The sequence below is a fragment of the Sprattus sprattus genome (assembly GCF_963457725.1).
Source record: "Sprattus sprattus genome assembly, chromosome: 6".
Taxonomy (NCBI): domain Eukaryota; kingdom Metazoa; phylum Chordata; class Actinopteri; order Clupeiformes; family Clupeidae; genus Sprattus; species Sprattus sprattus.
Window position 1 is genome coordinate 14634822 of NC_137925.1, and position 24870 is coordinate 14659691.

The 24870-nt window shown below is 43.1% G+C and overlaps 1 protein-coding gene across 1 annotated transcript; it reads right to left on the bottom strand.

Moving 5' to 3' along the window:
- Positions 1-461: 461 nt before the first annotated feature.
- sv2ba (synaptic vesicle glycoprotein 2Ba) lies at positions 462-8951 on the bottom strand (the record flags this gene model as incomplete). The annotated part of the gene is made up of 12 exons (XM_080841353.1): positions 462-645; positions 1874-2033; positions 2352-2552; positions 2644-2777; positions 3196-3360; positions 3611-3699; positions 4019-4132; positions 4382-4471; positions 4923-5056; positions 5650-5801; positions 6324-6504; positions 8471-8951. 12 exons carry the CDS (start codon positions 8949-8951, stop codon positions 462-464), a joined length of 2085 nt encoding a protein of 694 aa, XP_080697479.1.
- Between the last annotated feature and the right edge of the window lie 15919 nt (positions 8952-24870).

The window sequence follows — 24870 nt, forward strand, 5'->3', positions numbered from 1 at the left end:
TGCTACAAACCCAAACAAGGCTTTGAAATTCAAGAAGCCCAACCGATTCCAAGCTTCTCTAGGTCTCCATCAGCCTTGGATGCACTTGGTACATCAAATCAGACATTTGAACAATGACACACATGACAGCAGCAAGGGCACCATAAGAAATATCACAGTGCATCCTCTTACTTCAAGCCTTCAGTTACAGAGGCCTCTGCCACAGAAGTCACGTGCCCAGAGGAACACACAACCACACACGCGCACACACACACATACACATACACACAGACACACACAGACACACACACACACACACACACACACAGACACACACACACACACACACACACACACACACACACACACACACACACACACACACACACACACACACACACACGCAGACAACTATACACAGACACAGACATTCAGTACTTTGTCATAACTAGGCCTTCATGTTGGAGAGGTTTTTTGGCGTTTCACTGAAGGAGCAACTCCCGGGTTTCCGGAAGCTTCTGAGACAGCAGGCCGCCGCACACCAGGGAGGCGAAGGAGAGGATGATGGGAATGATCCGTGTGATGTTCACGAACTTCCCAAAGATGAAGCTGCTGAGGATGGCGGCGAATTTACTAATCGCACTCAGCACCCCAAACGCCGTGCCCCTAGTTGAAACACAAAACAGGGAAATGATTAAAAATGAATTAAAGTTATGATTAAAATGATGTGTCCTCACAAACAACTGACTAAAATCTACTGGGGAATGAAGATTGGATATTTGAGTGTCAATGCATATGCCAGATCTTTATTTTCTGTTTCAAATCACACATAAACATATGAGGGAAATCCATTTTAAAACATTGATTGAATAGAATGAAGAAAAAGTGGAAGCATTACTGTATTAGGCTGGATACATATTGCTGTACAGCTAATTTTTTGTTATTGTTTTGAAATTAGGTCTTTATTATGTTAATCTTTCAAGGACTATGTCTAAAAACCATTAATCTCGAATGAAGGGAGCAGGTTAAATAAAATTAAGCTCGGTCTGCAATATCAATCTGTGAATGCACAGCTATCCTTCAGTAAAACTCCCACTTAGTTTTTATTTTGTCTGGATTTAATTGAAGGACAATTATGGGAAAACTGATCCTTTTCTTCAATTGTTTACTTTTCTTTTCCCTCCCTATTAATTCTCAATAGACTGCAAAGTAAAAAAAAAATCTGTATTCTCTGCCAGTATCTCATGCAATTGATATAACAGAAAATTCTGTAGTCATGTGTAGTTGATTAAACTGATTCCTCAGTGAGTCAGTTGGCAATACATGCCATTAACCATGCCAAAGGCATATGATACAACAGCATTAACACAGATCAAATTCAAAGATAAATTACCATAAACAGACCTTTGGGACGAATGGTTTGAGTTTGAGGGATTAGACTGACAAGCCCTACAGGGCCAGATATGACCAGATATGAGAGTTATCAGTTTGGAGAGAAAAATGAATAAAAGCGTAGTATTGGATGTTGGATGTTGGTAATGGTTCATGGTAAAAGGCTGTTTTTTTGGACTCCATTAGTGAAACTTTATTCTGAGCCATTCATAAGGCCCCCCAATTAATTTACAATGGTTAAAGCTACATTCTAATTCAAGCAGGTAACCCTTTCCTGAAGCTTGTGTGTGTGTGTGTGTGTGTGTGTGTGTGTGTGTGTGTGTGTGTGTGTGTGTGTGTGTGTGTGTGTGTGTGTGTGTAGTTGAGGTAGTGTACCTCTTTGCTGATGGGAAGAGCTCTACTGTGATGACTTCTACCCCATTCAAGGTGTGTGTGTGTGTGTGTGTGTGTGTGTGTGTGTGTGTGTGTGTGTGTGTGTGTGTGTGTAGAACTAGTAGTGTACCTCTTTGCTGATGGGAAGATCTCTACTGTGATGACTTCTATCCCGTTCCATGCAGCCACACTGATGGCGAAAAAGAGGCACTGGAAGAAGATGAGCGATCCCTGGTTGAAGCACACAAACAGGAAGAACGAACAGATCGACGAGGCCAGCATGGAGGCACCTATAGGAGAACACACGCACACACACACACACACACACACACACACACACACACACACACACACACACACACACACACACACACACACACACACACACACACACACATACACATAAAGCTGGTGTAAGCATAGCTTGCTAATATGTGCATGACTGACATGACTATAGGCATTAAAGGCTCACAAAGTTAAACAGACCTCAGTTTAACTTTGTGAGCCTTTAATGCATATATATCCAAAACTAAAACATTAATTTAATGTATTGGTTCCTTTATTTTGTCATTAGTAGAGTATCCAAGTACTGGATGTTCAAAGCTCACCTATAATTTTGATTCTCCCAAACTTGTCCATGAAGAGTGCTGATACGATGTTGCCAGGCAACGTGGCCAAGCTGCCAAGGAAACTGACCATGTAGATGAGGATGTCATTCTCTTCCGCGAAGTTCAGGTGGCACCCTTTCTTCGGATGCATGAACGTGTTGTTATGCATTTTGCAGTCAATAAACTTCTCTTTCCACAAATCTGTAGAAATCAGAACAGGGAAGAGAAAAGATGAATAACTAGTCAAGGCAAACTAAAAGTTCCTTGTATTTATGTAACTTCCCCATCTCACCAGTGTTATAGAAGACAGAATTCTTGATTGTGCAGTTCTCAAACCAAGTAGAAGTAGATCTGACGTCTTCGAAATAACAGTTTTCAAACAGGGAGTCCTCAAACTTCACTGACTTCATCTCGATATTGGTAAACCTAGGAATCAATCACAGTATTCATTTCAATTAAACGTTTTCATTTACATAGTGTCGTTAGCATTTGACATTGTCTTAAGGGACTTTACAGAGGCCTGAGCCTTTCAGAGCAATCACCTAGGCAACGGACAGAAGGAGTGTATCAATGGATCAACAGATCACTGTTGACACAAAGAAGATCTGAACACAACTGGGTGAGTTACCGGTCAATTGTTGTCTGAGATCCAGAAAACATTAAATGTCTGCTTGTTTTTGATATTGAAGGCTGTGAAGTACTGACCCCATCATAGATGAAGTTTCTTTTACAAAACAACTTTTCATGCCGTAATGAAATGCAGAGGGCTTGTATCCCACTTGTTGAAGCTACTAAAGCCTGTGGGATCGGGGGTTAAAGGTGAAAGGTCACGTTGAAAACGTACCGGTCGTTGATGTACTCTCCCTCCTTGTGGAGCTGGTTGGCCAGAGTGAAGTTGAAGTGGAAGCGCTCCACTTTCTCCCTGTGGAACAACCTGGTCTTGGACTCATACTCCTCAAACTGCATGTCCTTGACCATGTCAGGGAACCACACTGAGAGCCCTGTGTAGCTGTGGACGCGACAAAATCACAAACACACAATCAGACACACATCTTTCAGTGCTCACCATCAAACCCACACACATCAGCATTGGCTTACAACAGCACCCGAACTAAATAGTCATCATTTTAACTAATTTTAAATTGACTTCACAAAATAGCTTGGATACTGGCTCGGAGTATATTTACTAATAGGAAACAGTAGTAATAAGTGCATACTAATGATTGAAACCTGATAAATTGGTTGTGAACTGTGTGCACCTGAAGGACATCGTGAACCAGATGATAGCCAAGAACAGCGCGGTCAGACGCATCTCAGGAGAGGTCAGTGACATAACATTTTTCATCACCTGTTCGACAAGACACATCACAATTATAACATATACAGCAATATACACACTTATTGGAATTGTATTGCTGGAGACAAACACACACACACACACACACACACACACACACACACACACACACACATACACACACACAAACACCATTCAAAATATTTCAATCATCAAAAATCAAAGTGACACAAAGACAAATACTACACCAGCATACACATACTTTTAAAAGGGTTTATTGAAATCTAAATGCAATACAAAAAAACTGAAAAAAACAAGCAAATCAAACAATTGGTTTGTCAGGGTCATATTAACGTCCAGCAAGCCTCACCTGCTTGATGAGAGTCACATGTCTGACGGTGAACCTCTGGAAGGCCGTGCCTGTCGCACTCTGGATCTCGATGAACTCATCGTCCTGCGTCTCAGGTGTCTTGATCTGGGAAATCTGGGGGAACAGAACACAGGTACCGCACTGTCTCTGTGATGTCTGTCACCTTGGATACAAGCTAAATTAATTCATGTGCATGAGATACGTGTGGTTAATTCGTCAGCTGAGGTATCCTGGATGCTCTGCGTTCTTCTAATGTCAGCACGTATGTTCATTTTTTTGTGTTGTGAGATTAGTTTAAGAGAAACTGCTGTGGTTTGTCCGAATGTGAGAGAAGTTTGTTATTTCTATTTCGTGTGAACTCACGGTGAAGACTCTCTCTGGTTCGCCCTTGGCTCTCCAGTTGGTGTCGTGCATGTTTCTCAGGATCATCCAGGCCTCGTCGTGACGCCCGTTCTGAAACAGATGTCATGACACATCAGATATGAACATGACACACATATGAGCATCATTGGAAGTCTTAATAATCCATCTGGTCCTCTGGCTAGCTGTGGACCCAACTATAGAGCATGATATACAGTATTTGGGAGTATATTTGATTACGTGGAATAGAGTGGGCATACTGAACGTAATTTTTGCTACAGTACAGCAGAGGTGTATATATAAACATAAAACAAAAAGTACGGAAATTTGTGTTTGGTAGATTATTTCTTTGTTGTAACAATTCTTTTTGTTCTATGTATATACATGACAAATTCAGCCAGGGCAGTGAAAGCCAGGGCAGGACGGTGACCAGCACACACAAACACACACACACACACACACACACACACACACACACACACACACACACACACACACACACACACACACAGACACACAGACACACACACACACTAACCCTTACCTCCAGGAGGTAGCGTGGGCTCTCGGGCATGAAGAACACTCCGACCAGGGCAATGAGCGAGGGCAGCAGGGTGACGAGCACATAGACACGCCAGCTGTGGAACTGGATCTCAGTGCCAATGCTGAAGCCCCAGCCTGCAGCACAGCGGGGAGATACACAGCGCTCAGTGCGGTAGGCCTCTCGCTCTTACTCACACATACAAACACACTTCATGTACGCATGCACACACAAAAACACTCACACACACACACTCACACTAACACTCACACTCACACTCACACAAACACTTACAGTACATAAACACACCTTAAGTACACACCTGTCAGTGCATCATCCAGTTACAGAGCTGGTAATTACAGCAAGTGCACTATAAAATGTTTTAAAATAAATATTAAGTATATTTGTTTATTGATTTGGAGATAATGGAAGAGTTTGCTACCATGTCCCAAATCATTAGGGATAGGTAAGGGGTTATGTTTCTAAATGAAGGGGCCTCTCATTGTAACACATATGAATTCCTGCATTTTCATTAACAATGTATTGCAATTATTTTTTCAATATAACTGTGGTTGGTGGTGCAGTGCTCAGAGGAAATCAAAATGGATACTTCACAGTGTTTTAGAAGCATCATGTTCACTGATGGTAACACAATGGGAGAGTCTAATCAAAGGATGAAAGGAAAGCCAACACTAGGAGGTTTGAGGGAGGAGAATGGTACGCTGCGTACCGTAGTGAGGGATGATCCCCCAGGCGGTGAAGGAGGCGTAGAGGCCCCCGCACATCCAGAACATGCAGAGCCAGCTCAGGTGCTCCCCGCGCTTGTCCATCTGCAGGAACTCCGAGAAGTATGCGTACACGATGGGAATCGAACCCCCGATGCTGTTCGGAGCGGGAGAGAAAGTGGGGGAGTTAATCTGACAGTTCCGGAACACGAAGTAGACCGTACCTGAGAGAGGCTCATTACGACACAAAGAATCTGTGTCTAGTGATCTCTCAGGAGGTTTTCTTTTTCTGTGGACGTGGTTATTTTGGAGGAGGGTTTCTGCAGATGTTCACTGAGTACCGGCATGGGAGCCATCATTATTCAACAACTGAGGAGTTGTGTTTCAACACCTGGAAACTCTCCCCTCCTTCACACAGAGGAGTCAGTTGTGCACAGAAAAGAAAACGCATTCAACAGAACAGTGTTTATGACTAAGAAGTGATACAATAAAACTTTAAACTGCATGGAAGTTATTGACGATATAACAATGAGCTCTATCTTTGCACACAGGAGTATACGATACGTATACACTTAAATACACTTCCGTGCCTGGGCTTGGATCTCTCTCTCTCTCTCTCTCTCTCTCTCTCTCTCTCTCTCTCACTCTCTCTCTCTCTCTCACTAACAGGGTGACTCACCCTATGCCGGCACAGATCCTGAAGAAGAGGAAGAAGCCATATCCTTGTGCGAAGGAGGAGAGGAAGGAGAAGATGCAGTTGATTGTCAGCGCATAAATTAGGCACTGCCGTCGGCCCAGTTTATCCGCCAGGCCTCCCCATACCACCGCGCCCACCATCATGGAGAAGTACACTAACAAACCTGTGGGGGCGAACAGGGACAGATAGCAAGATGGACATTTACATAATGCAGATATAAGGAAACATTGAGAGTACAGGTGAAGTCTGGACACACCTACACACTACACCAATCCAATTCTTGCCAATGTAGCTCAAAATGTAGGCAAAGATCTCTAACGTTTCTTTTTATATTACCAATAACAAATTGAACCAATAATAACTTATTTCAGCATAACAGTAAGTTATTTAGGTTAGGTTACAGTGACTGCATTTAGTAAGCCACTGCACTACATTCATCCCTGTTACATGACAGTCAACCCCCTATTGCACTGTTGATACTGACCACTAGAGGGCACCCTGGTCAAGCTTAACACGCTCCCCTCAATCTGACAAAGGGGGGTTTGTTAAAAAAAGAACTATTATGTAAACACAAAGACTGTCTTGACAGGATGCAACCGATGATGAAAGTATGCGGGAAAAGCAAGGACATTCAGTAGTTGTTGAACTTCATAGAATTATATTTTACAGGTTTGTTTATGCCATAACTTTTTACAGCAAAGACGTACGGCAAAACCTGTGCAATTTAAGCACTTGATTTAATGTTGTAGCACCAGCAAACACAAAAAAATTAAATATACAAATTATAAAAATAACAAACTTGTTCAGACTTAAAAAGTGACTGGATAATCAATGCATAATTAAGCTTTTTCTTCCCAGGTATTTCTCAGGAATATTCTACGAATTACCAAAAGGTTCAATGTTCAGTAACCCATAGAGTCACTTTAGACAGTGGAGGCATGGAGAGGTCAAAGTTCATAAAGACTCAGACAGTACCTTGCTGGTGTTTTGAGAGTGAGTGTGTGAAGAGTTGGCTCCAGTAAAGCCCATCCTGCCCGTCTGTCATGTAAAGGAGCATCCCTGGCCCCTCCCACTACTTTTACTACGCACAGCTAATCACCGGCCAGTAAGCTGATTACACGTGAGTGTGTGAGGCCATGTCTGCATTTACCATCTCCTGTTTCTGTGTGTGTGTGTGTGTGTGTGTGTGTGTGTGTGTGTGTGTGTGTGTGTGTGTGTGTGTGTGTGTGTGTTTGTGTGTGTGTGTGTGTGTGTGTGTGTGTGTGTGTGTGGAGGTAGAGGAAGTGTACTGCTTTAATGATGGGAAAAGCTCTACTGTGACAACCTTTCACATACCATACATGTGTCTGTTTGTGTATGTATGTCAGTGTGTATGCGTTCATATGTAAATGTGCGTGTGTCTATATGTGTGAGTGTGTGTATGTATGTATGTTTGTGTCCTTGCAACTGACCACACGGAATTCAGCACGACAGATTAGACCAGCACGCTTACTGACGTGTCCTGAGAGGGTCATTTTAGTACGAATCTATTGAATGCATTGAACAAATTGGATTAGAATTACTTTTTAAAAGTAAATGTTATTATGGTTCATGAAACTAGACCAAGCTTTGTAAAAAAAACTTCTGTTTGTTTTTCGTTTTGCAGTAGATTCAGTTAAAGGTTTTGCATATGCTTGCTTTTAAAGTTTATTTATATTTCATTTAATGTAGTGGTGATAAGGGTAACTTTGGTAATAATGCAGAACCTGTACCACCAGGTTGGTTGTTACCTTTCAGGCTGAGGCTAAATTAGATTTTTGTCTGTTGAAAAATGTAGACCCTCCAGTTTGCAATATGCTAACTTCCTGTTTCACGCTTACCCAGCATGCCCTCTCCAATGCTAACTTCCTGTTTCACGCTTACCCAGCCTGCCCTCTTCAATGCTAACTTCCTGTTTCACGCTTACCCAGCATGCCCTCTCCAATTCTAACTTCCTGTTTCACGCTTACCCAGCATGCCCTCTTCAATGCTAACTTCCTGTTTCGCGCTTACCCAGCATGCCCTCTCCAATGCTAACTTCCTGTTTCACACTTACCCATCATGCCCTCTGTCTCTGCTAACTTGCAGCTAACTACCTGTGCCATGCTTACCCAGCATTCCCTTTTCCGCGTTGGATAGGCACATGTCCTTCTCGGCGCTGGGCAGCACGAAGCCGACCACAAAGCACTCGACGCCGTCACCCATGAGTGCGAGGCCGAGCACGGTGAAGAGCTGCCACTGGAAGCGTCCGTGGCCGCAGTCCTCCATGATACACTCGTACTGCTCCGGCAGGTCCTCCTCGTCCCCCTCCAGGTCTGCCTCCTTGGCCTTCCTCCTCGCCTCCGCCCGTGCCGCCCGCCGCGCCGCCTTGATCTCGTCCGGGTGGGGCACGTTCTGGTACTCGCCCTCGTACATCTGTTCCTCACCTTCTCCGCCCTCGGTGGCATCGCTGCGGGCGTCCTCGTCCTGCTGCGGGTAGTCCCCCTGGTAGCCATAGCCGTCGGCCTCGCCCTGGCCCTCGCCATAATTGGGGTAGGTCTCAGCGCCGCCCTCCTGCTGTTGGGGCACGTTATTTTGGTACGGGTCGTCCATGCTTTGCTCAGCACAGGAAGAGCAGGTTTAGAAGCGTGGGACAGCACTAAGCACAGGACACCGTGGGCTATATCAGCATAATCCTCTACAGTCTCTCAGGCCCTGCTTCCTCTCTCTGCCGCGAGTGCTAGGTTCCACAAGGTGTCGTCTCCACAGAGTATTGACTGGTTTTCAGAGTCTGAGAAATGTCTCTGGCTTTTCACAGATTATCACTGTCCTTTGTACACTTTTGGGCAAGGCCACATCATGGACCTATGAAAGAGGAATAGAAAAAAATAAGTGGTGAAAAAAGGAATCAAAATATAATAAAATAATAAAACTTGATGAATCATTAGCTTCCACATCATTTGAGAGAGGATCCAACTACTTTGCCCAGTGATTCATTTTGCCCGGTCTCGCAGGCCGGTCGTGTAAACATCAGCCTCGTTGTTTACATGTGATGCTTCATCTTGGGTGCATTACAGTATACCCCTATTTTTCATTCAGGCCCTGAGGCTCATATGAAAAGAACAGTCATCAAGCACAAATCAAACTAGTCTGTTGAAAACACATAATGATAATAATAATGTTGTTAGTTCTTCATACAGATGATTATATAACAGCATGGATTCAAACGCCATGATGGCTGCTTTCCAGGAAGTCTGGGCTCTAGGATAATGTGTGATTTATACTACTGGAATGGACCTATACTACTCCCTCTCTCTCTCTCTCTCTCTCTCTCTCTCTCTCTCACACACACACACACACTACCATCTCTCATTAGCTCATGAGTCATTGCATTTGTCGCTCCAAAGCAAACCGAACACAGGGTTTTTTTTTTTTCAGTTTTGTTTCCACTGATTATTATGATCATCCCCCTTAACCATGCCATAGGCAATAAGAATGTACCTTAGGTTTTCTCTGGCTTTCCAGGCTGAAGCAACTCATGAAACAGTGTTCACCAGTCGGTCAATCAGCATATATTATCTATCATTGATATTAGTATTGTTGTTGTTTTAAAAGTTCAAGTGTGTTGTTTTTGTGGAGTTTTGTTCATTATATTGAACAGTTCAGTGTTTACCTGAAGTGTGCTAACGTAGAGCGAGCTACCCTCCCCAGGAATAGGCAGCCCTGAGAGGATAATCAAAGTCCTGCCTTTCTCTCTTTCTTTCTCTCGCTATCTCTCTCTCTGTCCTTCTCTCTCTCTCTCCCTCTCTCTCACTCTTCCTCTCTCTCTCCCTCCCTCTCTCTCTCGTGCCGCTGCTGCCCGTCAGAGGATGCCATTTTGATCCTCTGTGGCAAAGTTTGGTGAACAGTGGAGTCGTTTCCCTGGGAAACCCCCCCCCCCCCACACCCCCGCCAATCAGCGGTGCCACCGAGGGGAACGTGTGTGTGTTTGAGGCGCAAACATGGAAAAGGGGAGTGGGAAGCACACACAGCCTTCATTCCCAGGCCTGGCAAATTTAGTCTGCAGCACATAGCTCAGATTATTAGGCCTGCACGTTTTCCACATCCAGGAAGGAGGAGAGAAAGGGGGAGCAGGGAGCAAACGAGAGAACAAGCCTGAGAAAGAGAAGCTGAAATGACTTATGAGGACTGTAAACATTGCTGAAAGAGCTTTTAAAATAACACCAATTATGGTATTCAGAACTGAAGGAAAAATCTCTCCATGTCTATGCATTCTCTTACTCTTCTTATTATATTAGATTTGGGAAATCATGATGCTTTTCAGTACAACAACACCAATCTTCCATCATCAGGGTCCCCCTTGTGTGTGTGTGTGTGTGTGTGTGTGTGTGTGTGCGTTTGTGTATGACTGGCCAAAGTAAGTCTTTACAGACACAATTTTCTTTGACAGCTCAGCTGGTACCAAGGCTGAAGGCAGCGAGAAAGAAATGTTAATGGAAATAGCTGTCAGGCGTGATGGCAACACTGTGCTATAGGTGAAAAGCATTAAGGCATGCTCTGCGTTCAGCACATCTCTCTCTATCACTTATGCCACCAAGACGACTCTCCCCTCTTAACCCCGTTGTCATGGCGACGCTGATGGGGTTAACCGGAGTCCTGGCATTCTCCATTAGGCACACACAGCAAGGGGTGGCTACGTTGTGTGTGGTGGCAGACTGTCAGAAGGGCATTTGAGGATAGGTATGCCATTAAGGCTGGTCAGACTGGTCAAACAGACAGACATAATTACCGGCAAATGCTAATACAAATGCATCTGAGAAGGGTAAGCAGAGCCAGCTATCAATGCTTATAAAAAGGCTGCTGAAAAGGGTTAGCAGAGACAGCTATCAAGGCTAATGAAAAGGCATCTGAGAAGGGTTATTAGAGCCAGCTATCAATGCTCATAAAAAGGCGCCTGAGAAGGGCTAGCAGAGCCAGCTATCAATGCAGATAAGAGCTGCAGTGTAATTCATTTTCAATTAAATTACTTTCAGTATCATAACACAGCTTGAATGTGAAGAAAGCACATTAACACACGACAGACACATGTTAAAGGGGCGTGAACTACAGCGAGGGATGAGGTTGTCTGAGGTCTGAGGGTCACATAATCTGTGCTGAAGTAGAGCGACACGCAACCATTGCGTGCTAACCCTCATGCTGGGTTCCGGTCAAAAACGTACAGAAGTTACTGTTTAGAAACTTCAGTCTTAAACTCACAAGGATGCATAATATCCTTCACCATACCTACTTGAATGGATAGAATACATTTTTAAAAGTTTTTTCATTGATATATTTATACATCCAATTTGAGTGGAAATGAACGGTTTAGTTATAAGATGTTACTTTTAATGTCAGCTGGTTGTTAATATGAATGGGTGTGTATTTTCGTTATAAATCACACCTGTCATTTTTGACCGAAGACACCTGTTATTATGTTGTTCATTTTATTACATATTTTTAATGAATAGTTTAAATGTGTGTTGTTAATTCTTAAATACATTGTTCAATACACACCACACTAATAATCCTGAGATGTTAGAGGTATATTTTGTGAATTTTGAATAAAACCATTAAAAAGAGGCTTATTAAATAGAAATGATATGTAACTGTTACAACATAAAGTCATAAAGACAATTATTTGCATTTTTAGAAAGGTTTAAATTTAAACTATATCAAAATAAAATGTTTATAAAAAGCATTATTAACATTTATGTCAGGCCAGTTCAATTCTGACCGCAAGCACAACACGTGTAACCATGTTAAGAACACAACATTAGGGATCAAATTGACACAATCATAATACCACCATTGGGTTTATCCACGCACAGAATCTACGCCTTATCAATCAAGCGCTTGGTTTATCTGGAGAGGTTAATTGGGTGGTTTTGCCCAGAAAATGTGTGGTCGAAACACACTAATCAGCTTAAGATCTTACTCTCACTTCTCAGCGCAGACAGAACGCAGCGAGGCGTTGCCACGGGCGATGATGACTCGTCTGACCGTTTAATGGAGATTTGGGGAGAGTAAAGTGACTGCTAGATCACAGATATGATGTCTCAATTCGAGCAGCAATAGGCAAAAGATATCAAGACAGAGGTTGAGTTGAAAGCGCAGCAGATGTGATTGAAGGCAAGTCAGGTTTGCACACTCCCAAAGTGGTAACAAATAAGACATTGGGGGATGTGTTTGAAGTTCTTGTCTCTTGTGCTTTTCTGGGTGTATTAGAAGGCCCCTTGACCCAGCACAACATTCCCACAATTCCCACATTTCTTGCAGTTTTAAAGGTTTCTGTTAAAATGTGGATTCTCTTGATGCAGACTAATGGCTTTATTTTTAATCTTCTTTTTTTTCAAACCATTCCGTCACTCATACATAAATAAGCCCGTCTGTCTGTTTCTCTCTCTCTCTTTCTCTCTCTCTCTTTCTCTCTGTTCTGTTTTCTATTCCCATTTTCCTGCTCACCGCACCAGCTGGGGATTATATAACCTCGACTCTGTCCTTGGCTTGTCTGATTATTTCGTTCTTCAAAACTGCCTGAAATAAAAATAGGACCTGACAGAACAAATTATGTAATAATGAATAAAGCTTTGGCTTCAAATAAATAAATAATGTTTATTTACATTTAGGAAGCATAAGGTGAGCTAAATTTAAATGCATGGCCCGCTCACAATGTACAAAAGGGTTCTTGCTGATCACCAGTTACATTTTCTTTATCCTAATATACAACATTTTTGCTGACAAAATAGGTCTTACAAAATGAAATCTTGCATTGCACATTATCCAGACTGAGCATGGCAGAGATGCCTGTTGAAAAACGGACTGACTGACGAGGTTTAAGTCACTGAAGAGAAATGTCTTGCTCGACAGCCATGAATTGTCAAGGAAAGGGACAATAAAATGTATAAGGATGGCAAAATATGATGTCCCATCACTTCCCTGTTGATGGGAGAAAGTGCACACGCCATTGGACAGAATGGTGTGATGTCATAGGGAGAAGACCAATTGCTAGAGGGCACCCTTGAAGGGCATGTTGGTTTCAGCGTGCCACTGAACCAACCCCAGAATGGGGTACCTACCTACGATGCCATCCTTTGATGCCACCCTTAGCAGTGTTTGCCAAAGTGCCCTTTGATGGGTTTTGACACACTGTAGTCTCTTAAGCCCTTCTCCCCTCTGTCTGAGTGACCTTGGAGAGGTCCAGCGGGGTAGGAGAGGAGCGTCAGTGGGATGGAGAAAAACTCTCCCCGCAGAGAGTGAGATTTGACTTTTTTGAAAAGAATCTGTCAGCAGCTGGCAGGCTTGTCAAACAACAAAGTGATGTTTTTGGCTCAGTCAATAAAAGATGAAATTGTTTTTGCCAACCTAACTCCATAGTCAAAGACAGGGAACTGAGCTGTAGGTTGCTACCTGTTGTGACAGGAAGGGCACAAGGAGTCTCAACTGGAAATCAAAAATCTAAAGAATTACCTCATGTGAAATATCACACAAACACATTCTGAGAACGTTCTCAATTTAAAAGAGAATGTCAACAGAGTAAAACTAATTGGAGCAAGGTAAGTCCTAAGCTATGCTTTTCATCAAGTCAGTGCAAACTATCAACAGGATGGGGCTACAATATAATATCAAGATGAGCAAATGGAGACTTGGCTACCATAGTTTTTGGTCATAGGAGACTTTAGATAACTAGGTAACACAGAAATGGCCGAAGAGTAATAGATTGACTCTTTAAAACCAACACATGAATTAGTAGATAAAGTGCTTACCAGATCTGGCATTCCCCCTAGCACAGGCTGGTGTGTGAGTTTGCTAGAATGAGTGAAAAAGTGGTTGAGGAGAGGTAAGGATCCACGTAAAGGTTGTTTCAGAAGGAAAGCCCTACATGTCACCTTAGCAGCAGTCGGCTCTGCACACCACAGGATTACAGGGCGACCTCACGATCCCTCCCCTCATCCCCACTAGACCCCCCCACGCCTGCCACTCACTGGCCTAGTGGTAGAGTCCAGGCCAGATTACAGCACACACGCCAGCTCTGGCAACAGGAAACACCTAAGGTGGGTGGGGTGGGGGGGGGGGGGGGGGCATCATTGTGGGTGTTGTGTGTAGGTTTAGGTGGGTCTATTGAGATGAGTATTGCGAGTGTGGCTTGTACTTCTGTTCTGTACGTAGGCCTACATATGTGCAGATCTGTGTTTGCATACGTAATTTTGATTCCTTCCATATTATCCAAGTAAGACCTTGCAAATGACCATGTCTGTGTCCCCTTTAGCACAGTAGGCCAATTATGCTAGCTCTACAAATCAGTCTAAACTGTCAGTTTCCTTAATCCACTGAGCACTCTCTCTCTAATGACGACTAGTCCTTATATGTTATCACTGACATCCCATGCATATCATAAAACGTCCCTCTTAACCACAGATAAACTGGAACGGGTTGCCTGTCAGTGTATAGGGCATTGCTCTAAAAGCTCATCTCTTATGAGATCTGAGTGATAAAATCCTGGGTAGTCCTACCCTCCACAGTCCCCCCTATCAGACTGAGTTGGTTTGTTCTGCGGCGGAACATCATTGTGTAGAGTAGATGTCTTGCAGAGATTGTAAATCTGCTTAATCCCAGGCCAGATAATTCTGGCGCAAAGCGGATTAGCTCCGCCCCGAGAGGAGCCATTGGCTAAATTTAGATCAAATGTTCTCTGTCTATTTGCTATGCCCCTCCTCTATTTTTTAAACCCTCCCCTTTTCTCTCTGCCCACTTGTGCATCAAGCCTATTAACCAACCAGTGACCACCTCTTGTGTTCATCAAATCTATTAACATATCAATGGTCATCTCCAGTGTCCATCACACCAGTTGACCAATCACTGGTCATGTTTGAATTATTAAACTGAATGTTTGGGTTCACAGGAACAGAAGGAAGCTGATCTGGACAGTGTGGAGAGCATGATGTGTGCACTGTATGTCATTCATCCTCTTCCTACCTGTAGTTTTCTGTAGTTGAATATGCTAATATGAATAAACAAAAAAATATGCCAAAACATCAGCTGTTATTTCATATTCCCAAACTACCATATCACTAGTGACTATGAGTACATTGAGCCTTACATTTTTCAATTTCTACCACGATCGTACATAGTGTCAATCTTTTGTCAAAATGGTAATTTGATATTGAATGGAAGTCGGGGGGGTATCCTATTGATGCAGTGATGACACCTCAGCTGGATGAGAATGTCATCATGAAACGAGTGGGGCTACTGATTTGAGACACCTCTTGCTGAAACACGGTACCTTGTTTATGTGTTCCGTGAGTCTGCGGTTCCTCATTCCTCTGTCCTTCACTTCCTGTAGCCCCGTCCTGCATCCCCAGGGGATTACACTCTCCGCTGAGGGCTCGCATGAGTGGGCAGGAGAGAGATGGATAAGGGCCATTGAGGAGAGTGATTGACAGGTCCAACTGAGACGAAGAGTGAGAATGCACACACAGACATGGATGCTTCAAAAATTGAGTGAGGAAAGAATAACATCCCTCTCTTAATGCATATACAGTATTATCTACTATGTATCAGTCTGTGTTCTTTGCTCTATGAACTGTATTTTTGATCTCTTGATAATCTCTGTGTCCACTGCTCAGCTATGATGTTCACTTTGGTATTTGTATGGTGTCTGTGTGATTGAGACAAGCATGTGATAGTTATTATTAATGTTGTGGTTGGTTGTGGAGTAAGTGACATGTTTGAGATCTATTGTTGGTTTAATTGTAAGTTGGATATTTCACAGCTGAATGAGTCCATGGGAAAACGGATGTTCCCTGGCTTGTAGTGTTCTCACTCAGGCCTCTTGTCAGCTTGTCTGTGGCAGTAGTGAAAAGCAGGAGGCCTGCAGGTGTAATCCTGTGGGACAGCATGAATGATGGTGGATGGTATACAGAGAGGGGGTGGGGGGCAGGGCTGCTCTGACCTCATCAAATCCCCCATAACAGATTTTCTCCTGGGTGGGGTTGTGTGTGTGTGTGTGTGTGTGTGTGTGTGTGTGTGTGTGTGTGTGTGTGTGAGGGGGGCCTGGCTAACCGCAACTGACAGTAAACATGCAGGCAGCTCACACCATTGGAATTGGAATTCAATTCAATTCAAATCAAATTGATTGTATTTATATAGTGCAATAAACAAATAAACAGTAAATTTGAGGCCAAGGCCTGAAACACCCTTAGAGCACAACGGCGAAAGGGGCAAGGAAGACTTTCTGTAAATGAGGAAGAAACCTGAAGCAGAAACCTTCTACACCTGTTATTATTTTTTAACGTGCTATATAAATAAATATGCCCTTACTTGATTCATCTGAGTGACAGTCATTATGTGCCACGCTCTCTGCTACAGCAGACCAGTGACAGGACACTAAAAGAATGATCCAAGCGTAGCGACTGTGCAGCTAATTGATAGAGGTTATCTCCTTTCTCCCACTCGCTCGCCCTCTGACTACATTTCCTTCCTACCTGATTAGGAGCCTCTTTATCCCCACTCTCCTGCCCATACAGAGCTATTTAAGGGACCTTTAAAGACTGATCCTTGTCCTGTTGAATGTCTCCCAGCTTGGGGTGGGGATCTCTTTCCTTTAACTCATCCTCTGACTAACATATTCTCTGAACTGATTAAGACACACTGGATTCTCCCTGCCTAGAAGGACTGAATATTAACAAAGATCTTCTTGCTAAAAGGATGTTTTAAGACCGACGGCAGACCTAATGTATGTGAATGCCTCGCTTCTCTCTCATTCATTTCCTTCACAATTCTGAATTGAAATACAGATAATCCTATTAATACGAGACCAGCTCTATCTGTATTAAACTGCCTCTAGCTCTATCATCTCCTATTCACTTCCTGCCTGTACAGCTTTCTCATCAACCCATACAGCTCCACAACGCCCTTATGCATTGTCAGAAAATCAATGATTTAGAATAAAAGTTATTTTCAGTTTTAATGGACAAAGTGGGTTCAGAAAAGACTGAAACAACATGGTTGAAGTGTCACACATGCCTGCTATGTTGACAAAAGATGTCTTAGATATCTGAGAGACCCATTTAAAACATTTTAATGAAGGGAATAAAACCCTGAGATGTTTTGATGGAAACAGTACAGAGGTGATTATTGCTCTATTATTACGTAATTTAATTTGACCATGTTGTATTACCATGTTATATCTATGGTTATGTATTTTGGGAATGTTTTCCTACATGTTTTTCATGTTGAATATCATCGAGTCAGTGTAAGTGTCAATTGCGTGATTTGATATGGACCAGCACTTTGGTAAGTAACTATTTATGGGATCTTAATCAATTCTTAGGTTTTTAACGGATTCTGGATACTATGCAACGATTTAATACCAACTGGCTCTGTAAATAGAAAAACGGTGCCATCTAGTGGTGGTTTAATATAGCCTACGGAGACACAGTTCCATGTTAGAATACTGGTATGTCTTTTTTGGTGTACCATGGTGGTCATCAGTGAAACAATCTCTATAGCCTACGTCTTCATGAATATTTCCTCTGTTTTTTTTAAAAAAATGAGGCTAGCCCATTTTGACAACGACATAAACTATTGCTTAAATACATTTCAAGTATATCAGTGGGGGAAAAAAAAAACAGGTATAAGTCACCCCGAAGTTATTTTTGCGCATAACTGTTAGCTTTTGTCTCTCTCTGTGATCTTTGCCAGCTCTGTTTGCCAGTAGCCAACTCCCCGCGGGAGAGGGCTTCTTCTCCACGCAAGTGCTTCAACTTACAAAACGGCTGTTGTAACGGGACAAAGACGGCAATGTCCTTCTTTGTGTCATGCTTGTTTCCTCTCTCCTTTTCTTGGCAGTGGAGTGCCATGGCCGAGCCCTGGGCATAACGTTAGGATTCCCCGCACGTCTCCCCTCCTCCGGCGGTGACAAACGTGTTCAAGTGCCGTTCAGCGTGACAGAGAGCACAGCCTCTTTTCTCCCTCTCTTCCTATCTATCTAACTCCAGCACTGGAGACAGAAGAAAAAAAATCAGACCTTCAGGCGTTTGCCAGAATTTTTGTCTCTGCACAGAGGAAATTATAAAGCAACATCAAAACAACAAACAAACAAGAACTTGACTTAACAACAGGATTTCCATCAATATGCTTTGTCAGGGGATGAAAACACATAACGGATCATTTGTAATTAAAAAAAATGTGTCTTATAATATAAAAATTGTTATTTCGTAAAATGAAGTAGTCGTGGCAGTAAAGTAATCCATTCAACCACTCATCCAGTCATTGTGTCCCATCGCGTCTCCAGTTCAGAAGTGACTAATAACCGGCTCTCCACCTGTTGCTAAGCCCATCATATGCACTCCTCTCCTTTACCACTAGGGTTCCACAGATACCACCAAAGTGAGGTAGTCCACTCATATCAATGACGTGTTTTATCTGGTCGTAAATTCATTAAAAGACTAACAATTTATTTTAGTATTTGTAGACTTAGTCCTACAAATGTGCGAGATTGTAAATCTTAGTAACAGAATATGCCTATGACTGACAGATTCGGCCATCCATTTTCGTTCTACTTTGACATTTGCTGCACACACAATTTAGTTGAATTGATGAATCAATGTGGAGCGAGAAAAGATTATCATCTTTCTCTCAAATAATTTTAAAGGCTGTAGGCTAAAGGCGACACACAGGCGACAGCGTTCACCATAGCCTTGATACAAAAAAAACTTGTGGCCAACAGTTTTGGCTGCTTTCGGGGTAGGCCCGCTGAGAAATGTTCTGTCCCCCTCCCTTTTTCTAAACTGCCATCAACTTTCTGTGGGAAGCCGCAGCCATTGCTCCCGCCCACCGCGACGTTGCCTGTAGAAACCAGAGGCAAGCTGACGCTCTTTCTCGGCAGGTTATTGAGAACATTCTCCTGGTGGCCATTCAAAGTTATTCTAGCTTCGACTCAACCACCTAGTTCGGCACCTGAATGCGACTTTTTTTTCTCTAATTGTGTCTGTATTGAAGACGGTCACTGTTAAGTTACGAATTGATGCCGGATATGTTTCAAAGGAATCACTCACTTTGAGGGCTCCAAAGTTCAAGGTAAGGGGAGCCAACGAACAAGAGCCGTGAGACGACATATGCTAGTCACAGAATAGCAAGAAAGTAACGATATCTGAGAGGATGTTATGTGACATGCTGTCACTGTTACTGTGGTACCTGAGGCAGTGGTTACAAAAAGAAATACTTCAGACAACGTGTGACACATTTGACCAAACTGTCTCGGTAGGTTAATGTTTTCTGCTACATGTGTACTTCTCGACTGCCTTTGGCATCTCTAGGGACTTGGATGCAGTATAGCGAATTACTGGCTGTTGTTGCGTGTGAATTTTTGAGCAGCTAAATAGCCCACATTATTGTGTCCAAATAACTTCAGTGTGTCAGCAATCCTGTTGCCCTGCTCCCGGCACTGTAATGGGGGCAGTGCCTGCCAATTTGCTTTCCTCAAACAAACACACAAAAGAACAAACAAGCAAACGCACAGGCGAAGAAAGACACGGGCAGATTACCGGTTTCTTTCACTGTTTCACAAACAATTCACACAGTTAAATAATTTACCTCCGGCAGAGGTCTGTTGTATTGTATTGCACACAAAAAAAGGATACACTGAAAATCAAAACAACAACAATGACATCACCAATAATAACAAAGTGTTGATATTAATATAAATTTACAGAGATTTTTCGGCTTTCTTACTTAATTTGCTGACCAACATTTTGTAAAATCTCCATGGCCACGGACTGGGGTAAAGAGGTTTAGCACTAATTGGTTTCTTTAAGAATCTTTTAGCCTGTTTAAATGTGCGACATTAAAGCCGACATAATCCCACTATTTACTGTGGGGTACACAACTACATTATGAGCATTTCATCACACTGCCCAGCACAACACAGCATAACATTATGTGACATACATCACACTGCACAGAACAACATCATGCACATTACATCACATAGCATAGCCCAAAACGTATAGAATAGCAGTGTAACACCAATTATGAAACCTTAACAAGAACACCACTGACACCACCAGAGTGCATGGAGTATGAAGTGTAATGGATGGAGGCACCTCAGGATAAGCATGTCGAGTGACAGACAGAGAGGCTCCTGTATCACCCAATTATTAGGCCAGCTTCTGCACTACGGGTCCCTTCATACTGCTGGCTCCTCGCTGTAATTAAAGGTGTTTTGGAAACACTGCTGCAGTGCAAGGCCTGTAATAACCTGCTTGCTTTGGGACAGAGTCCACTCTCTTTGGATTTACAAACCTCGCTTATGTAAACAACAATCAATGTAACAAAAGGGAACTGGAATGACAGCATAAGTAGTAGTATAACAATAGAAGTATAACAATATAGTATCACATGTAGTGTACAAAGTATCTATGATATTCATTTTAAAAGCTATAAAATGAAGTAGAGGTGCTTTGGTGCTTTTCCGCAAAGAAAATGTGAAGTGAGATTGCTCAGCAGTAGTAGATGATCACTGACAGTAACAGCTCGGATCAGGTGTGGGATTAGAAGCAGTGGACGGGAAATTGTGAACTGTTGAACAAACTATGCAAGAACACACACACATATCGATGGATAAAGACATCTCTATTGCCATTAGTACATGCATAGTCAATCATCTCCTCTGCAGGGACGCAGTGCACACTCACACGTCACATAAATGTGCAAAATGTGATAAACTATATTTTGGTTTGTTGTTGTCTTTGGTTTGGTAGCCGGCTAGCTACATGAATAGGTTGTTTGTTCATTACAAACCAAAATGACAGAGACATATTTTTGTGATTTATTAACTGAAGTGTACTCTATTGTCCTAAAGGCTAACTATGAGCTGATATTTCCACACACAATAACTCAAGTGGCCAGCAACAGAAGTACATTTGATATCTGTATGGAGAAGCGCTAATTGATGAACTTTTGAAGGAACTATAAGTGCTTAGGATAGTCAGAAAATAGGTTATATCAGTCAAAAGAAGCTCTTGATGGCATCACGTCAACAGCTGCAAGTTTCAGTTCCTTGCTCACCGTTATCTAAAGGTTTGCTTTGTTCCTATGATGTATATTAGGACATTAGGTCAAGGCCGTTTGTCAAAGCACACATATTTTATGTACCTGACTTTATTTACTTTATGTACTTTATGTATGTATGAGGGTGTCAGGAGGGTTTTGTCTGTGATTTATTACACTTCCTTGCACATAGGGGATATGGAATCGCCATGGCAATGAGACTGTAGATATGCATCCTTTTTAATTCGCTGAAAAACTACTGAAGAAAATAGTAGGTGGTGTTCTGAAGCAACAGCATTTGGAGTGTTATATTGGGACTATTCGCTGGAGTGTTGCCTTGTGTTGTGAATTATCTAGTGCCTGGAGTGGATTGTTGTGTTTAGCTGTGTTCTATGGGCTGTGTTGTGTTTGTCCAGAGTGGACTAGTGTAACTTGACTGCTCTGTTGTGCAGGGACTGGTGGGCTGGGTTGTGTTGTGTTATGTTCTGAAGGGACTGGTGGACTGGGTTGTGTTGTGTTTTGTTGTGTTCTGGAAGGTCTAGGGGTTGGAGTACTCTATTCTCAAGGGTTTGGATTGTTGTGCTGTGTTCTATAAGGACTTGTGACTGGACTGCTCCGTTGTGTTCTGAAGGCGGCAGTGTCCAGACTGTTGTGTTGTGTTCCGCTTGGACACCTGACCCCTAGAGCCAGCTCCTCCCTCTCTCCTATGACATCATCTCTTATCTCTCTCCCTGGTCTCTGCCTGGTCAGAGCCATATTTAGTCCTCAGTAATCAGTGTGCTCTAAACTAGCATGCCATCAGTCCCAAGTGTGGGAAGCTAGCCTACCTGCCTGCGTTCTCTATGGACCCTTGTGTGAGGACGCTTCAGGGGCTTTGCTAGGGGACTCACAGGTTCAACGCGGAGCTTCGGGTAAGAATCATATCCACATGCGGATTTGTTATTGATCGACACAACTTTAAAAATGCTATTGCCAGGCCGGGGGAGAGAGATTAAGAAGGTTTTGCTCAGCGAAGGGTAAAGGAAGAAGTCCTGCAAAAAGGCCTGTAGAATTGGAAAAGATCAGGCAGCTTGAGTTTACTGCCTCGGTTGAAAGTGATCAGGCTTTATCTGTTAAATGGCTCTTCAGCTGTCCAGATAAACACACTGGGTAGAGGCTGTCTTCCGCGGTGTAGAGGTAGTGTTAGTGTCTCGTGTTGCGAGGCAGGACTGAAAGTTGTGATGCTTCCATTTATCCTGGGGGGGGAGTGGGTAGCTCACCCCCTGAAAACAAGTGCTTCTGGTGTCCCTGAAAGAGGGACAGGTCATGTTTACAGAGTGAAATAGGATTGCTGGTGTGAACACAGAGCTCTGTCAGCCATGATTGATTCAGCATTGTGCCGCTGCTCGTAGTGGAGACTTTCTGAGTCACCCTCCCACCCTCTCTCTCTCTCTCTCTCTCTCTCTCCTTCTCTCTCTCTCTTTCTTAGGCAGATGTAGGCTTCTTTTGGCCCAAGTTTGTTCCTCTAGTTCTGGTGTGTGTGTGTGTCTGTGTGTGTGTTTCAGTGAATGTGTTTGCATGTGTCCTCTGTATCGCTGCATCTGTGATTGTGTTATGATGCACGTGTGTGTGTGTGTGTGTACGTGTGTGCTTTCGCAAAGGCTAGCCTAGCCTAGCATAACATTTGCATTTTTTACTCAAGCCAATTTCCCTTTATCAGAAACAGCTGATTGTGTTAAGAGCATGGGTTTATCAGTTAGTTCCTAGGGGGTTGGACCCATGACCTGAGGATTATTTGCATTGTCCTCTCCCTCACAGAGCAATTTGGCTCTGTGCTTCTTGGACCTAGTTTAGAGTACACCGATCTATAAGAGGCTATATGTTGTCTATGGTCTAGTTTAGGGTAAACTGATCTATAAGAGGCTATATGTTGTCAAGGGTGTAGTTTAGGGTAAACTGATCTATAAGAGGCTATATGTTGTCAAGGGTGTAGTTTAGGGTAAACTGATCTATAAGAGGCTATATGTTGTCTAGGGTCTAGCCTAGAGTACACTGATCTGTATGAGGCTGTGTTCTTCCTGTGTAAATTGAGTTGCAATAGTGTGTTACAACATTTAGATGTACCAAGTACCTATTTTAATTCTGGTTGTGAAATAAAAATTCTCAGTATGTATATTGCAATACCCAACATTGCAACACCAAAGTCAGTTTCAAGAGTGAAAAGTTACTGACATGTCCAACCCCTCATTACAGCCCTATTACGGTCAGCCATGGGCAAAGTGTGATTGATAGGTTGACTGAGCGATTGATTGATTAGTTAATTGATTGGAAAATTGCACCCAACTATACCACAGTTAAAATGTCTCCTAAAATCACAAACACTCACCATTCATTCAGCTGATAGTTATTTATATAAAGAGCGTATTTTGAAAAGTACATTTTACTTGGATGACAAAGCACACTCTCTCAGTGGTTTCACAGGTGCGCTGTGGTTGTTATGTTTATTAGTTGGAGTGACATTAAAAAGGTCTGGGGTAATTTCCTCTTATTTTAAAACACTGAAATGCAGCTTGATTGACAGATACAGTCTTAGCCATGTTATGGGTGGGTGTGTATGTGTGTGTGTGTTTAAGTGTGTGCGTGGGTATTTATAGGTTTTTATGTGTGTGTGAGCGAGAGTAAAGGGAAGAGCCGTTTGGCCCTTTCGCTCTCAGCAGGAAGGGATCTTCTTAGCTAGTCTTCATATTCTCTCCTCTCTCCACCTCTCTCCTCCTCTTCTGCTCTCCTCCTCTTGTCTTTCATCTTCTCCTCTCATCCTCTCCTCTCTCCACCTCTCTCCTCCTCTTCTGCTCTCCTCCTCTTGTCTTTCATCTTCTCCTCTCATCCTCTCCTCTCTCCACCTCTCTCCTCCTCTTCTGCTCTCCTCCTCTTGTCTTTCATCTTCTCCTCTCATCCTCTCCTCTCTCCACCTCTCTCCTCCTCTTCTGCTCTCCTCCTCTTGTCTTTCATCTTCTCCTCTCATCCGCTCCTCTCTCCACCTCTCTCCTCTTCTGCCCTCCTCTTGTCTTTCATCTTCTCCTCTCATCCTCTCCTCTCACCACCTCTCTCCTCCTGTTCTCTTTTCTCCCCTGCTCTCTCCAAATGTTCTCTTCTCTTTACCTCCCCTCTCCTCTTCTCTCCTCGAATCTCCTGTTCCATCCTCTCTTCACCTCTCCTCTCCACACTATTCCTTTTCCCTCACCTCTCCTGCTCTTTCCTCTCCTCCCTTTACCTCTCCTCACTTATCCTCTCCTCTCCTGTCCTGTACTCTCCTCTCCTCCCTTTACCTCTCCTCACTTATCCTCTCCTCTCCTCACCTCTCCTGTTCTCTCTCTTCTCTTCACCTCACCTTATTTCTCCTCTCCTCTCCTGTTCTCTCTTCTCCTCTCCTCTCTGGTGTTATCTGCCTCCTCTCCACACTCCTGTG